This window comes from Lithobates pipiens, unplaced genomic scaffold, assembly GCF_037356315.1.
Source record: "Lithobates pipiens isolate NorthernLeopardFrog02 unplaced genomic scaffold, aLitPip1_a1.2 Scaffold_16, whole genome shotgun sequence".
NCBI lineage: Eukaryota > Metazoa > Chordata > Amphibia > Anura > Ranidae > Lithobates > Lithobates pipiens.
In genome coordinates, this window is record NW_027507748.1 from 270,118,434 (window position 1) to 270,135,587 (window position 17,154).

The 17,154-nt window shown below is 42.3% G+C and overlaps 1 protein-coding gene across 2 annotated transcripts in view; it reads right to left on the reverse strand.

Annotated features, from left to right (window-relative positions):
• Nucleotides 1-17,154, reverse strand: part of SYNRG (synergin gamma) — a 125,478-nt gene that overhangs the window by 94,485 nt on the left and 13,839 nt on the right. Inside the window, exons 3-7 of one of the 2 annotated variants that reach the window (XM_077481398.1) lie at nucleotides 15,088-15,212; nucleotides 13,232-13,362; nucleotides 11,546-11,651; nucleotides 8,162-8,282; nucleotides 3,108-3,185 (exon numbers count right to left, since the gene is read on the reverse strand). In XM_077481398.1, coding sequence (XP_077337524.1) covers nucleotides 3,108-3,185; nucleotides 8,162-8,282; nucleotides 11,546-11,651; nucleotides 13,232-13,362; nucleotides 15,088-15,212 — 561 coding nt within the window. The remainder of the gene's footprint in view (nucleotides 1-3,107; nucleotides 3,186-8,161; nucleotides 8,283-11,545; nucleotides 11,652-13,231; nucleotides 13,363-15,087; nucleotides 15,213-17,154) is intronic. The other variant, XM_077481399.1, reaches the window with a different exon arrangement.

Consider the following 17,154-nt stretch of genomic DNA (forward strand, 5'->3'; position numbering starts at 1 on the left):
AGATAAGGCGGCACCGATGGGCACAGATAAGGCGGCACTGATGGGCAAAGATGGGCACAGATAAGATGGCACGGATGGGTGGCACGGATAAGTGGCACGGATGGGTGGCACGGATGGGCACTGATAGGTACCACAGATAGATGGGACTGATGGGCACTGATAGGTGGCACTGATAGGTGGCTCTGATAGGTGGCACTGCTGGGCACTGATGGGCGGCACTGCTGGGCACTGATGGGCGGCACTGCTGGGCACTGATGGGCGGCACTGGGGTGCAGCACCTGAGGCAGATTTTGGGTGGCACTGTGGGTGGCACTGCTGGGTGGCACTGTGGGCACTGCTGGGTGGCACTGTGGGCACTGCTGGGTGGCACTGTGGGCACTATGGGCACTGCTGGGTGGCACTGACAGGGGGGCACTTACTTTATTCAGGATGGCACTGCGGGTGGCAGGTGGGCACTGGCAGGGGGCAGGTGTCCTTTTATATTGCTGGCCGTGATCGGGACTGATGTCCCGAACACGGCCGCCGGTGATCGGCTTTTTTTTTTTCTCCTCGCGCTGTCAGCGCGAGGAGGAATACTAGCCGATTACCGGCTCCGTTTTATCACATGATCAGCTGTCATTGGCTGACAGCTGATCACGTGATAAGGGGTCGGGATCGACCCCTTACACGGATCGGTGATCAGGCGAGTCTCACGGACTCGCCGATCACAGAGCGCGCCGCGCGCGCCCCTCAGGGGGCGCGAAGGCCGCTCGTAACCGGGACTACGTCAATAGACGTAGTCCCGAAAATGTGGGTCCGCGCTATTGCCGTCATTTTGCAATAGCGCGGATCCCAAGTGGTTAATTAGGCCCAGCACTTCTTCCCAGTATGACTGAATTAAGCTACATTGCCACCATATATGGGCATGAGTTCCCTCCTTCCCACATTCTCTCCAACATAAGGGTGATAGGTCATGATTCATTTTAGATGGAACATTTCCATTTTCGTATGATGGATTGAATAGTGCTCCATGAGATGTTTAAAGTGGTTGTAAACCCTTACAACACACTTTGACCTACAGGTAAGCCTAGATTAAGGCTTACCTGTAGGTCCAAGAAATATCTCCTAAACCTACACGGTTTAGGAGATATTTGCCAAAAGACTGGCACCGCTGTCTACGGCGCATGCGCCACAGACAGCGGCGTGCAGGCGCATTGAGCGCCACACCCATCAACGGCGATATGCCACGCGTGGCGGCTCCCGTGTGCATGCACGGGAGTGACGTCACGCGGCTTCGCCGAATGACAGCAGCAGAGCGGCTAGACCCACCAAGAAGATGGATGCGCCGGACTACAGGGGACAGCGGTGACTTTGCTGGCTCCTGTGTCAGGTAAGTGACACATAATGGACTACTATGCAATGCATAGTTGTCCATTATGCTTTACCTTTGCAGGGAATGAAAGAGGAAGTAAACCCATCAGGGTTTACTTCCTCTTTAAAGCTTGAGCAATTATTTTTTTTTTATAGCCGAACCCTGCTTTAAACTTCTCAACTTATCCCTGACCTGTCTGGTGTGTTCCTTGGCTTTCATAATGCCGTTTGTTCACCATGGATCTCTAGGAAACCTCTGAGGGCTTCACAGAACAGCTGTATTTATACTGAGACACAGGTGAACTCTATTTACCAATTAGGTGACTTCTGAAGGCAATTGGTTCTACCAGATGTTAAAGGTATCAGAGTAAAGTTGACTGAATACAAATGCATGCCACGCTTTTCAGATATTTTTAAATTTTATTTTAATTTTTTTATACAAAGTATAATTTTCCTTCAACTTCACAATTATATACCACTTTATGTTGGTCTAGAACATGAAATAAATGTACTTTTTGGTTGCAAGATGACAAAATGTGGAACATTTTCAAGGGTATGAATACTTTTCAAGGCACTGTATCTGCTCTGTGTAATGGTTCTTCCTGGGTCCCCCACTGGCAGTCTGAGCCCCTGTCCCTTTGCAACTGCCTGCTCGCTTCAGAGGTGTGTCCACAAGACACAGAGCGCAGCTCTGCCCCCCCCCCCCCCCCCCCCGTGGCTGTAATTGACAGCAGTGGGATGGTTCCCACTGCTGCAGCTTAGTCAATGAGGAGGGAGAGGCTCAGAAGAGCATCAGCTCTCGTGCACATTGCTGTATCAAGATCAGGCTCAGGCGAGTATTAGGCCCCTTTCACACTGGGGCGGTGGGGGCGTCGGCGGTAAAGCGCCGCAATTTTTAGCGGCGCTTTACCGTCGTTTTAGCAGCGATATGCGGCCGCTAGCGGCCGAAAGAGGCAAAGCGCCGCTGCAGGGAGAAGAGGTCCATTACCTACAGACACTAGGCAAAAACAAAGGACTCATGGAGTGGTGTATAGGAGAACAGCCAGTGGACATGTCCTCAAAAGCTTTGCCAGTGTCCATTCACCTAAAGGTTCCAGCCTATAACTCATGAAAACCAAGCCTTTGTCCTGTAATGTACAATTAAGAAACAAAAAATGCTCCCTGGCCACAAATTTTTGAATTTTTTTTCCACAAGACCACAAAATTACACCTGCCTATTCATGATCCAATACTGCAACAACATTCATTTAGGAATTGGTGTTAGGCTACAAATTCTACATTGTCTTAGCATTCAGGGCAGGAGATAGCAAGTAAAGACACAAGGTTTGTCATATGCCAATAGAAAAAGGACACTGCCACTTAACCTGGTACTAGCAAAGACCTTAGATATTGTACATGGCAAAGAGCCATGTTCCAGTTGTGGTTAATTTAAGTACATTCAATCACCTTTATAGAACATCCCCGAGATTACATTTTGTTAGACATTCGAGCAGCTGCACTGAAAACTGTGGCAAGGATAAAATAAGGGACAGCGACAGTAACTGACCAAACAGAGATAAAGCCACTATAGCAGGTGTGACATTTCATGCTGAAGCTGAAAGAGTGAAAGCGTGAAAGAAAGCTGTCCTTTTAAGAAGGGCTGAGGCTGCAGCATTGTAATAGATATTGCTGCCAAAACAAAACACTATTTTTAAAAGCGGTTTTATATTCCAGTTTGTTTGGAAACAAAACTGCAATAAAAAATGAAGATGAAATACCTGGAACAAGACTGTCATTGTAAATCCACGAGGGCAGAATCGTTTCAGTTGTTTCACTTGAGAACATCCTAACGCCAACTGTGCAGTGAAAAATGAATAAATATCTATATTCACACATTGCAAATCACAATACAAATATTTAAATGATTCTGTGTAGCTGAAAATTAAAAATTCTGTAGTGTCCCCAATTATGTAAATTTATAGAAACAAAATTATCTTCTCACACGGGCATTAAAATTGCAGTACGTTATCTTTACCTTAAGAAACCAGAATTACTGGATAAAGGCTGTTTTACTCATTTGAACTTAAAGTGGTTGTAAACCTCAGACATGAAATATGAACAAATACAACATAAACCCTCTATATTGTGTACTTGTCTCAGTCCAGAGCACCAAGTGTCATTTCTGTCTGCTGCTTCGTTCCTTAGCCATCAGCATGAATCATCTTTGACACGTTTTCCTGATGCAAGCCAGCCGGATGATCGGAGAGTGGGGATTGCCCGCTGTAACAGCTTTTATTTGAATTGCAGGGTGTTCTCAGAGCCTCCTGGCCTGTCGTCTTTGATAGACAGAGCACCGGTCCAATGCGGTCGTGTGACATCCTCAAAAGGTGTCGGGCCAGGAGGTGGGAAAGTGTGATGGTGAGCTCCGAGAACACCAAGCGATTCAAATGAAAGCTGTTAAAGCGGGCAATCCCCATTCTCTGATGATCCGGCCGGCTCGCCTCTTCCTCTGCAGAGGTGAGGCTGTATTGATGGGCACAGGTAAAGTGGTGCTGATGGGCACAGGTCAGGCTGTGCTGGTGAGGCTGCACTGATGGGCACTGGTGAGGCTGTACCGATGCACTGATAAAGTTGTTAATATTTGTTTTTGGAACTTAATTCTGCATAAAACATTTAAGTGTCATTTCAGGAGAGGATTTATGAGGGTGTGTTTAGTGGCATGGTATGGTATGGTCAGGGTTGGGTGGGGCAACTGGTGGTGAGTAACCCTTAAGGCCTGGCTAGTAGCTCAGGACTTGACATTTTGAGCCCTGGGAAACATTTACTGGTTTTAAACTTTTTTTTTTTTTTTTTTTTTTTTAGATTTCTTCAGGTACTACTTCTTGATTTCTTGCCTAGGCAAATGATCCTACATCCCAGGAGTCTTCAGGAGGGGAGGAGGGGAGGAGGAGGGTTTTTCGCATCCAAGCACAAATTTCCTGTTCGCATGTCTGAGGTAAGGACAGTTGGATTCCAGGAAGTAAAGGCTACATGAATCTGCCGTTACTCAAAATGGACATGAACAGATATGCTAGAGGGGTGTTTTTTAAAGTGATTTCTCAACAACATAAAAAGCATAGAGACATGGATGGATGGGTGAGTTTGTTTTAAGTATTAAAAATGAATTAAATATGGATTTTGGTTTGTGGTGCTCAGATACATTGAAGATCTGCTTTAAACAACCACTATTGTGATATGTATTGTACTGTGATAACTGAACCCATTTAATGTATATAAAAATAGTATTCTGTAAACAAATTCCCTTGTTATTTCATTCATTCTTAGTTAGTAGTTAAGTAAGTAGTAAGGTTGAATAAAGACATCAGTCCATCCAGTTCAACCTGAGTGAGTGTCTACAATTGTCCCTATCCCTTTACATTGCACACTCACATTGGTCCCTACCCTCAAGGAGCCACAATCCAAGATCCCCAGTTGTATACTAGGGCCAATTTTAGACAGAAGCCAATTAACCTACCTGCATGTCTTTGGAGTGATCTTCTTCACATTAAAATGCATACCAAGCCGATAAAGGAAAAGAGATTGTGAAAGGGGTTGGAACAGACTATATCAAAAAGTGTTACTAAGCCCAGGACCATGCATGCTCTATATCTGGTCTCCCACAGTACACAGAACAAGGATATGCAATTATTTTAGAAAATATAAACTGCTAAATACATTTCCTCATCCACAGTACATAGCAGTCTTATGACTTCTATGAGTATCTGGTTAAAGCTTGTAGGAGGTGTTTTCATTCTACTCAGACTGTTCTATGAGGCTGCAGGACCCCTGACCCTCTGTCTGGACAGTGCTGATGGGAGGGTGCATGTGATCAACACAGGGCCAAAGAAAAAAACAAAAACAAAAAAAAACTTAATACACATTAAACTGTGCATGGGTATTGGGTATTGTGGGCCAATATTGTGGGCCGATACTGCCAACATGGGGGGTACGGCTGGGGGCATCCCTGCTGTCCCAGATCGCGGGTTGACGACCCGCCATTCGAGCATCAGTGTGACAGAAGCATACAATGGCAGTAGACAGCAGAGCCGAGCCTAACTGGATCACGCCAGAAACTGTTACAGGCGGAGTACATGTGGCATCACTCCACCTGTCACAGGAGTTGGTGTTATACAGGAAGCATCGGCTCTGCTTCCACTAGTGCCAGCTTTGTTCTTTACACTAATGCTCAGAGATGGTGGGTCCCACAATCTGGGCTTGCCGACCCGCCATGCAAGAGCGGGAGTTGGCAGGTCACATCAGAGGTTGGCCACCCTTGGTATACAGTATAGTATTTTCTAACTTCCTAGTGATAGAAGATTTTATATAGTATAGGTGTATCTTGTTCACTTCTTAGTGCCAGAGGGTTACACCATTGCTGAAATGACATGTTATGTCATCAGGAAAGAAACATTATCCTACATGTACAGTATATCCAAAGCTATGAAAAGGCAGATGGTGCAAGGTCAGTCTGTGCAGGAATCTAACTGTAATGGGGTAGACTGTGCTCAAACAGGCTGTATTTTGTTGAATCTCTGTGCACAGATATCTAAATGTGTCAATTCATTAAAAAAAATAAAAATAAAAGCAGGACTATTTTGGTCTCGTTCACATGCGTGATGATAATGAAGAATAAAGCAAAGCACATTAAAGCTCCTGTGGCATTTATAATGTGTTTATGATGCGTTTTCATTGAGCTTATAAAAAGAGTTGAAAACGCTTCACGTATGCTCAATAAATGTTCATGGAAGCTCGCTTTTCTAGTGGATAGTGATTAAAAAGGGAAAAATGATGGAATGAGGAAATTATCCAATTTGATATGTTGCTTTAGGATATAGTACAATAATTATATCAAATGAAAAACAGCAGACATGTAATCACTCATTACTGCTCTCCTGCTCACTGGAGGACAGTTTTTCCCAGTCTCAGGATAATACCCGCTCGGTGACTCGTTGGCAGATTGGTCTTGTTTTATTTTTGTTTGTGTCAAAATAGCTGGGATACTTGGGATGTAGAATTCCAGCTGCTGTTCCACCTCTTCTGAGTACTGATACATTATAATCAGCCCTTACGACACTTGCTGATGAGGTCTTTTGCCGACAAAAATGCTTTGCCACTCTGCTCCTACCTGGCATTGGCAGTATTTCTGGCTGGACTGATGATTTTGCCAGCACACAAAAGCAAATAGTGTTACCACACAACTGTTACTGTTCAAATAGGAAGTGAATGGAGCTGCTCTGTTCTCTATTTCCCAGCGCATTCCAGGATACAGAAACCTCCAATGTCTCTCTTCCAATGCCCAGCTAATGCTTCATATATGCTTCACTAACATGCCGTAAATGCTCTAGGTTCTGTTAAGACGCGGGTATTGGGCAGCACCATTGCAATCAATGGAAGCGTTTGCCAAGCATGGATGCCTTGTGAAAGCGACATACTTCTTAACCACTTTACGACCACCCCACGCAGATATACTGCAGCAGGGCGGCCCTCCTGTGCAAAATCATGTATCTGTACGCGACTTCGTGCACAGGGTCTGGGGTGTGCTGGCAAGCAGCCGATTGTTCTGAGGAAAGGCAGAATGGTGGTTTGCCTACGTTAACAAGGCAGATCACCGTTCTGCCAGAGGGAAAAATGGAGATCTTGTGTTTCTGCTAAGCAGAGAAACACAGATCTCCGTTTTCCCCCAGTCAAAGCATCCCCCCAGTTAGAAAATACCCCTTAGGGACACACTTAACCAGTTGATCGCCCTGATGTTAACCCCTTCTCTGCCAGTGTCATTAGTACACTAACAGTGCACTTTTTTTTTAAGCACTGATCACTGTATTAGTGTCACTGGTCTAATTCTATAAAAATATCCCATAGATTGTATACACTTGGGAGGCAAGCAATCAATATACGCTCATTGGGATTGTAGCAGAATACATATTGACCTAAACTGATTAAGAAATTAGATTTAAAAATAAATAAAATTGGTAGGTTTTATAGCAGAAAGTTAAAAAAAAAAAAAAAAAACTTTTTTTTCTCAAAATGGTCAGTTTTATTTTTGTTTATGGCGCAAAAAATAAAAACTGCAGAAACGGAAGCTGTGGGATAAAAAGGACATCAATTTTATTTGGGTACAGTGTCGCACGACCGCGCAATAGTCAAAGTAACGCAGTGCCATATCGCAAAAAATGGCCTCGTCAGGAAGGGGGTGAACCGTCTGGGGCTGAAGTGGTTAAAGCGTTTGCAAAGGTTTGTTTTTTTAAAATAACAAGCATGTTATACTTACCTGCTCTGTGCAAGGGCTCGAGCCTCCTCTTCTGGGCTGCCCTCTCTGCACTTCTGGCTCTTCCTCTTTAACAGGCTCCCCCACAGAGACCCGCAGCTGCATCCATTGACACAGACAGTAGGACACGGCCCCGTCCCCTGCTCCCATGGCACTGGATTTGATTGACAGCAGCAGGAGCCGATGGTTCCCACTGCTATCAATCTATCCAATGAGGACGAAGAAAGCGGCTGAAGCCGCTGGGATCATGCTCGGCGCTGGAACGATTGGGCTCGGGTAAGAAAAAGGGGGGGGGGGGGGGGCTAAGGTGAAAAACCTTGAGACTTTACAACCCCTTTCTTAACATGAAACGACAAAACAAAACACTACCATTTACGTTAATAAGTCTGTGGACCCTTCCCTACATGGTTCAATCCAGCCCTCCCAGGGCACAATACAGCCAAAGGAGATGCTGTTTTTCCCCCTTTGCCCAATGCGACTAAATTTTATATTTTCTCACCCAACTTAAACATAATAATAATTTCTCACCAGCATTGCCTGGTTTCCTGGCATGCATTATAGGAGTTGGATGCATTCTGGCATCTCTGGAAAATCCGTCCAAGTTTCCTTTAATGGCTTCCAGTGCATCATCTCTATTTTTTTCAGCAGTCTGAGGAAAAAAAAAAATTTAAATGCTGGGACATTTCACAACTTTTTAGATTATTTTACTGCAACATATTTTTAAAGTATAAAAAATACATATAGCATTTAGCTTTGGATTATGCAAGATTCTAAATATTCATTCATACAATGAAACTCAAACCATTCATTTAAACCTTAAGTTTAAATCAGCTCAGTACATTCCAGCTGCATCATAGAAAGTAGATTTTCCTTTCTAAAGCAGCCACAGGCTGAGTAGAAAAGCATGTCCCCTGCCTACAGCTGTGCTGCAGAGATCCAACTCCTCTGTGATGAGCCAAATCTATATCTCTGCAATCAAATCTCATACTCCCCACCGATTGGAGAAAACAGCAGAGGTCTTATCAGATCTTAGCAAAGAGATCACTGCTTCTGCACAAAGACCAAGGGTCCTTACCTGCAGTATTCTCTCAGGACACAGGCTTTTATATTTAGAAAACAAACTAAGACTTAGAAAAAAGGTGTGCAATAATGCACCTGGAACGTATATACTTGGAACGTATATAGCCGATTTAAACTAAAAAAGTGCATATTTAAGTTAGTGGCTCAAAGCATTTAAAGAGTAACTCCAATTTCGTTTATGGTTTCGTTTTTTTTTTTATTCATTAAAGTGGATTTCTTCCAAAAAAATAAATAAATTGCGTTTGATAGACTGCTGCGCAAATACAGTGCGCCATAAAATATTGCAACAACTGCCATTTTATGCTCTAGGGCAGTGATGGCGAACCTTGGCACCCCATGATGCCCAACTGCACTGCAGAGTGCATGAACATTATGGAAAATGTAGTTCCAAAACATCTGGGGTGCCAAGGTTCACCATGACTGCTCTAGAGTCACTGCTTAAAAAAAAAAAAAAAAAAAAAAAATGTATAATAATATAAATTATATATATATATATATATATATATATATATATATATATATTTTATGTTTGGGGGTTTTAAGTAATTTTCTAGCAAAAAACACTAATTTGAACTTGTAAGCAACAAGTGTCAAAAAAAAGTTTAGTCTTTAACTGGTTAAACTTCCCTCATTAAACCCCCTTTCACACGATCGGCCTGCCCGCCTGTTTTTCAGGCGGATCCGAGCGGGCTACCCATTGACTTGTATGGGCAGGCAGTTGGCAGCGGAGATGTGTCCACTTACACCCGCCTGCCACCCGATCCAACAAGATCCCCTGAAAACAGACGGATACGTTTGACATCCGTCTACGAGTGGATCGTATCAGAACGAATATGCTGTCTGTTTTCAACCAATCTTCCCATAGAGAAAAGCGGGGCTCTGACAGGTCCTTCCCTGCACAGTGAGCAGAAACAGACCTGTCATCCGCCTGCTCAGCAGGGGATCAATGGAGCGATCCCCCTGCTGAGCTAGTGGAGTCTGCTGAGTGGATCCGCCCGTGTGAAAAGGGCCTTTCATACCGAAGTTCATTCCTTTGATCTAAAAGGACTAAATGTTACAATGTTTATAATTATCGCCGTCTAAGTGATGCTGTGATAAACTTTTTTTATTTTTTTATTATTTTTTTGACAGCTGTCATCACTGAATCGGGAAAATGCTCTGTCAAAATCAAGTTTGATTCTTTAAAGATTAATCGTGCAGCTCTGCTATATTTTATATTTGCTATTTTTTTCCCCACAAAAGTCGAGTTACCCTTTAAAGAGTTAAAGCATGACAGTCAAGCAACTATTATTATTATTATTATTGATTTATATAGCGCCAACAGTTTACGCAGCGCTTTACAATGTATAGGGGGACAACACAAAAGGTACAGGAGGGCCCTGCTCATAGGAGCTTACATTCTAAAAAGGGAGGGGGTGGTGGTACAAAAGGTAATAGCTGCAGAGAATTATTTGATGGGGGTGGCTCATTAGTAAAGTGATTAGTTAGGAAAGCATCCCTGTTTATTTATTCTTTGTTTTTTTTTAAAGGAAAAGTTCTCTTTACAGCTGAAATTTTGGAACAAATATTTTATCTAAATATATTCCTCAAGGGCTGCAAAGAATATAAAATATACTTTGTTTGCAAGAAATTATTTTACAAACCCAGATATATCATTACTGCTGCATGTAGCCTGTAAGGGAGCAGAGCCATGGGTATGAACCAGCAGTTCCACTCACTAAAAAGGCTGCCTGCAGAAAACTACAGGAGGGGTTGATAGAAGACCGCTCTGCACAAAAGGGACAATCACAGCAGTGACTGGTCTTTATTACAGGAAAATTCTATACGTATCTGGAATAAATATAGACACAGGACACCAAAACTCACATCAGAATACAAGTGGCTCTTATATTTAGACATTCCTTGTTCAGCCTAGATTTCAGCTTTAAGGCAAGTATGGCATTTACCAGAAGGTGCCTGCAATATCATGCAGCAAGTGGTTCAAATATAATTTACTCATAATCAACGGTGAACAGCTGAACTATATACAAGAAAAATGGCAAGTCATATCCAAACCAGATCACAATGCTACATTAAAATTTATTGAGGTTAACCTCACCTTTAAAATGCTGAAATAAAGAGGCAAGAGGATTTCATGATTGTAATGCGGTTTTGGGACACTGCATGACATACAAAGTTATATTTTTGAGGGGTTTTGATTAAAGCATTGTTTTTGCATGCAGAACTCTAAATGGAAGATGCGCTTTTATATACTTTAATGCATACCAGTTAGCTCAAGGCACACAGCATTTGCATTGAAGATCTACTTTGTCATGAATATGATTTGTCTCTCAAAGATTACTTGCTGTGCTTATGACACTCAAGGATACATTCTAAAAATGTGTCTTCAGCCAAGTACAAAATAGTTTAAAAGACATCGCATATCGTGCAACTCCCCTCTGTGGCTTGTTCTCGTTTTGATCTCTTGTGGAATTAAAAGTAAAGGACAGGTTGGCAAAATATCACCTCTATTAATTCAAACAGTACTCAATATACAGGGGGTCTAAAATTTCAATTCTATATAAAATATTTACCAACATACACTGAATTATTAACCAAGGTTATTTAGACAACAAAAAGTTATTTTAAAGTTTCAACACGTTTCCGCAATTATTTTTTCAGATAATACCACCCCTTAGCAACGAACAAAAAAAAAAAAATATAAATTTATCCTCAGCAGAAAGCACAGGGCTAAGAGTGAAAGATGCAGAACACAAGAACAAAGAATGAACCGAAACTATGAGGAAATAAACCATAAAACCACCAAGAAATTTCTATAAATGTTTCACTTACTTTGGGCTTTACGCTGCTTAGCAATCGTAACTTCTGCTTTTGTTCTTCAAACTGCCTTCTTTTTCTATCTTCCTCTAACATTTTTTGCTGCTGTTCAAATCGCTTTCTAAATAATAAAATAGGCAAAAGTAATATATGAGGAGGCAACGTATTTGGAAATCATGGACACTATACAATCAATATTACTGTATATAAATCTAAGCAAACTTCACTAGATCCTCCCCTCTCCCACACACAGAAGGATACAAATATGGCTGCAGAAAAAAACGTGACATCACAGATCACATCCTAGCTTTTACTTTTGTCCATGGTACAACCAAAAAATATGACTGTCACAGCTGTGTTGACTTGGGTAATATTATGAATGTTATGTACCACAGTCTAAGCTAAATAACCAGAGATAGGGATCTGTACAGTGGACAGCAGAAAAGCCCACACAAGAAGGATTACATAGTTTTTAGTGCTCACCAACAGATCACCTACTGCACACGTGACAAACACAAGGCTTGCAGGCTGAATCCATCCCTCACACCCAGGAGGGCTTTTCTTCAGCCGAAACATGGCTCTCACTCTCCACTCCCCGCTCACCCTTGTAAACATGAAGCCTTCTGTGTTTATGAGGACAGGGGCATCACATGGTAAGCTGCACTGTGATCCCCAGGTGCACAGATACCAACCAATGATCTCCCTGAAAGTGAGAGAGGCAGAGATGCCTACACTGCCAGAAGGCACTAGAGACGGGTCGGGTAGATGTGAAGCAAGGTAGCTTTCGGGGGTGGGGGGGTTGGGGGCTTTTGCGGATGAGGGCTTTAAAAGTTGTAAAACCAGTGGGTGACCAGTCAACCATCATTTTCAGAAGATGAATTCTTCTATGGCAGCTGCTTTATTTTTGACAGACTTACTTTAAAGTGATTGTAAAGTCTATTTTTTCCCCCTATAGAAATAAACACGTTATACTGAACTGCTGTGCACTGGATTTTCACAGAGCAGCCTAGATCCTCCTCTTCTAGGGTCCCTCGTCGCTGCTCCTGGCACTTCACTCCTGTTGAGTGCCCTCACAGCAAGCAGTCTGCTATGGGGGCACCCGAGCTGAGCCGAAGCTCTGTGTGTCCATTCAGACACAGAGGTGCCGTTTAGCCCGCCCCCTCTCCCGATCAGCTGACTTTGATTGATAGGCACGGGAGCCAATGACACTGATGCCATGTCTCAGCCAATCAGGAGTGAGTCTCAGACTGGTACTTGTGGACATCGCTGGACAGAGAGGGAGGGTAAGTGTTAGAGGGTGCTGGAAAGGCTGCTACACACACAGAAGCCTTTTTTTTATCTTAATGCATAGACTGCATTAAGATAAAAAAAAACTTCTGGACTTTAAAACTCCTTTAAACATTCCAGGATACTGGAAGGGAGATCACCTTTGTCCCTAAAAGACTCACAACTTTGAACCTTCACCACAGCTATAATGCCAAGTAGTAAAGAGTACCTCGGTGGTTTCACCAACGAATGTGAAAAGTTAAAGCAGAATTCATCAACACAGCTTTGTATAAAGCCAAGCGTCATAGCCACTGAGCTGGGATCACCAATGTGTAAAAGCTTTTCCATTGAAGATCCTCTCATTAATAGGATTGCACAAATCTGGTGAACTAAAAATTTCTTTAGGTAATAAATGGTACTAGAATAGTCACTTACTGTTGTTCTTCAACATACTGCTTCTGCATGTCTTGAGTGTATGCAGAGGCTGCAGGAGCCATTCCTATGTAACCAGTTTGACCCATAAAAGTAATTGGTGTTGCTTGCATGGGGCCCATAGGTAATCCACCCTGCAAAAAGACAGATGCATCAGTTTGAGAGGCATATGAAAACGCATAACATTATGTTGTTGGTGTATATAGAAAAGTACAGTAAACAGGAAAGGTGTACCTTTTCTCACCACAGAAGAGGAAAAACACAAAGAGAAAAAAAAAAAAAAAAAAAGGAGAAAAAAAAAGGGAGAATAGACTGAGGGATGCCAGAGCAGGAGGCAGAAGTGTGATGCAAGTGGCTAAGGTGTTATGTGGATCATTGTATTTGTAAGCTGGAATAAAGTGGTGTACTAGGATTGCAGTAACTGATTACACATGTGCATGTTATAGAAGACAAGTACACATCGTCATAGGGTTAGGCTGGGCATACATTATACAATTATCCTTTAGATTTACCAAAACTATACAATATAAAAAGGTCAAACCTTAACAACTTCAATTTGTATGCAATCAGGCAGGCCCTTGCACTGCATAATTGATGGTAAATTTAAACTGAATAAAAAAAACAAAATAAAATTGTATGATCAGCTTTAATGGAAGATACAAAAAAACACTTTAGATATTTTACAGTTTTCTGTTTCAATTTTCTTTATTGATTTTAAAAAGTCTTCAATGTTAGTTACTGCTTTGTCTGAAGATGTTACTCTGCACAGCTAGTTTTGGGAGTTACACTAGGCTGTAAAAACTCACATGAAAACTGATGAAACTGTCTCTGCAAGTGAAATCTGTGCGGTTTTCATTCTCATATGGTGTGAATGAGCCCTAAAATAATGGTCACATGACACTTAAAATAGGCATTTGTAATTGGCATCGGTGAGTTTTTGAGAAAAAGTATCAGAGCTTGTACTTGGTCTTCAAAAAACTGGTATCAGTGCATCTCTAATTTACACATATCTGCCACACTGAACAGTGAGGAAAGTGACACACTGCTTCTGGTTCAGAAATGTAGCCTCTCCACTTCCAGCTGGCTAACTAGGCAATGATTTCAAGTGGAAATCCATGCAAAAACTAAAATCCTTGCATCTATAGCCACCAGCATTCTAAAGCCCCATACACACTATCAGTTTTTCTGATAAGTTTTTCCTTCAGATTTACCAAAACCATATAATATGAGGTCAAATCTTAGGAGTTTCAATGTGTATGCAATCAGGCAGGCCCTTGCACTACATGGTTTTGGTAAACCTGAAGGAAAAACGCAGCAAAAAAACTGATAGTGTGTATGGGGCTTAACACTAATCTATCTAGCCCTGTAAAGAAAAAAAAAAAAAAAAAAAAAAAAACAACACACGAGAATACACACCGTTCTTGAAGCTGCTCCGACCCAAATCGGATCCCGCGCTGAGCTGTCAGCCATGGCCTCGCTGCGGAGGCGCGTGCAGAAGACACGGACGACAATGGAAGCCCCATAGTAAGTCTATGGGTGACGTCACTTCCCATTTATTTCACAGCCATTGTCGGCAGTGTCCTTTGCAGAGCTTCTGCCACTGGAGATCAGGTCAGATTCAAAAGGGGTATGTATACTCATTTTTTCTTTACAGGGCTAGAGAGGTTAGTGTTAGATCGGTGGTGTCTATAGATGTAGGGATTTTAGTTTTAGCATGAACTTCCATTTTAACCTCAATTTGCCCAGTGATCAGGGAAGTGACAAGGAAATAGCGATGCTAAACCATAAAATTAGCAATGTGTGGAAAGAAATCAAAGTCACACATTCCACAATTCCATTAACATCACTCAGAGAATTACCTGCATGGCCATCGTGGCTTGGGGAATCTGAGGATTATATCCAACTGCCATCATATTTTGAACATTTGATTGCATCATGGGTACCATAGGAAATCGTGCTGTTTGCTGTTGCATCGGTATCATTCCTATAGCAAGAAGAAATTAGTCAGATATAATATTTCCAAAAGCTGTGGCCATTACAAACCTAAATGACAGATACCCACTACCAGAAACAATTGTCCATAATTTACCACCAACTAATAAACACCAAAAAAGAGGGGCACCTATATTATGGCTGCTTAAAACAGGACCAGAAATACAAACTACTCCGAAGCATTATAAGAGAAATAAGCTTTTGTACTTGCATTTCTGCAATAGCCTGTAGACACGTCCAATGATCAAGAATAAAAAAAATAAAAAAAAATCTAAAAATACATCAAATTATTTTGCCTAGCTACAGCATGGTGCAGTGATAGAGTTGTAGTAAAATATAGGATTTGTGGCACTTTCTAGATCACAACAGGTTTTACCGTACGAACGTGCCTGTAGTACACATGGGTGTACCAGCACATATCTTTAACCACTTATCCTCCAGAAGGTTTACCCTCTTTCACGATTAGGCCATTTTTTGTGATACGGCACTGGGTAACTAACAATTGCATGCTCATGCAACATTGTACCCAAATAAAATTCATTTTTGTTCCCACAAATAGAGCTTTCTTTTGGTGGCATTTGATCACCACTGCGTTTATTTTTTGCGCTATAGAAGAATAATTAATATATATTTTCTGCTATATAATAAATAAAAAAATAAAATAAAAATAAAAAGTATCCAATAAAAATATTTAAAAATTGAATTTCAATTTCTTCATTAAAGTTAGGCCAAATATGTATTCAGCTACATACTTTTGGTAAAAAAAAAAAAAAATAATAATAATAATAATAATCCCAAAAATTGTCTATGGACTGGGTGGTGCAAAAGTTATAAAAAAATAAATAAATAACCCCCCATCACATTTCCACTGTCAGAACGGTGCTCTGCCTTGTTTACATAGGCAGGGCTCCAGCCAGCCTCTCCCCTTGACGGACATCCAATAGCCGGCACCCGCTGATCGGGTTCTGCTGTGACTAATCACAGCAGAGGCAGCGCATGCACCCTAGGGGGAAGTGCAGAAACACAAACAGTATCTCACAAAGGTGAGTACACCCCTCACATTTTTGGAAATATTTTATATTATATGATTATATTTTATTATTTTATAAAATATTTACAAAAACGTGAGGGGTGTACTTTGTGAGATACTGTATATATGCAATTCTGCACAGACCGGCCATGCTGTAACAGTAAATCTGCTATAAGAAGGTTGTTAAGTTACTATACACAGAGGATTGTTGTGTTCCGCTATGCAAATGTAGCATCCTCTAGATAGGTAGGTGCTAGAGAGATTTTTTATTTTTTTTGCAGGGTAGGCAAATTTAGGCAGGCTTGGCTTACAGTCAGGCATGTTTATTTTGATTTGGGCTGGGAGTGGCTCAGAGTAACAGTTGGTGACTCACAGGCAGCATCACCAAGATCTCCCTCTTCTTTCTAGAATCTAAAAGATGCTAGAAAGAGGAGAGGTGGAACTGCCTGTGGTATTCTGAGGAGCCCTGACAAATCCCCAACCTGGATTGGCGGGGGGGGGGGGGGGGGGGCAGGCCTCCTTAAATACTTAGGGTCAGCCCAGCTGAGGAGGGAGTTGGAGCTGTTCGGAGCTTGTAGATGGAATGCCAGACTGTTGGGACCTTTGAGGGAGCCCCCAGTCTGGGGGGTGACCTTGGGCCTGGGCTCACGGAGCCCTTCCAAGGAAATTATAAAGGTGTTCTGGACAGGAGGAGCAAGAGAGGACAGCATGAGAGAGCATTGCCAGGCAAGTCCCCAGGGAGAGGAACAACTGGTCGCAGCCAGGATGGCTGGTGAGTGACATGCACAGTCAGGAGGACTGGGGAGGCAAGCCTGAGAGGACTGGGAGGATGCAGTCTGGGATGGGTGCAGTGCCAGCAGTGTGGACTGTGGTGTCATGGGCAGTGGAAAAGGACAGTTGCAGC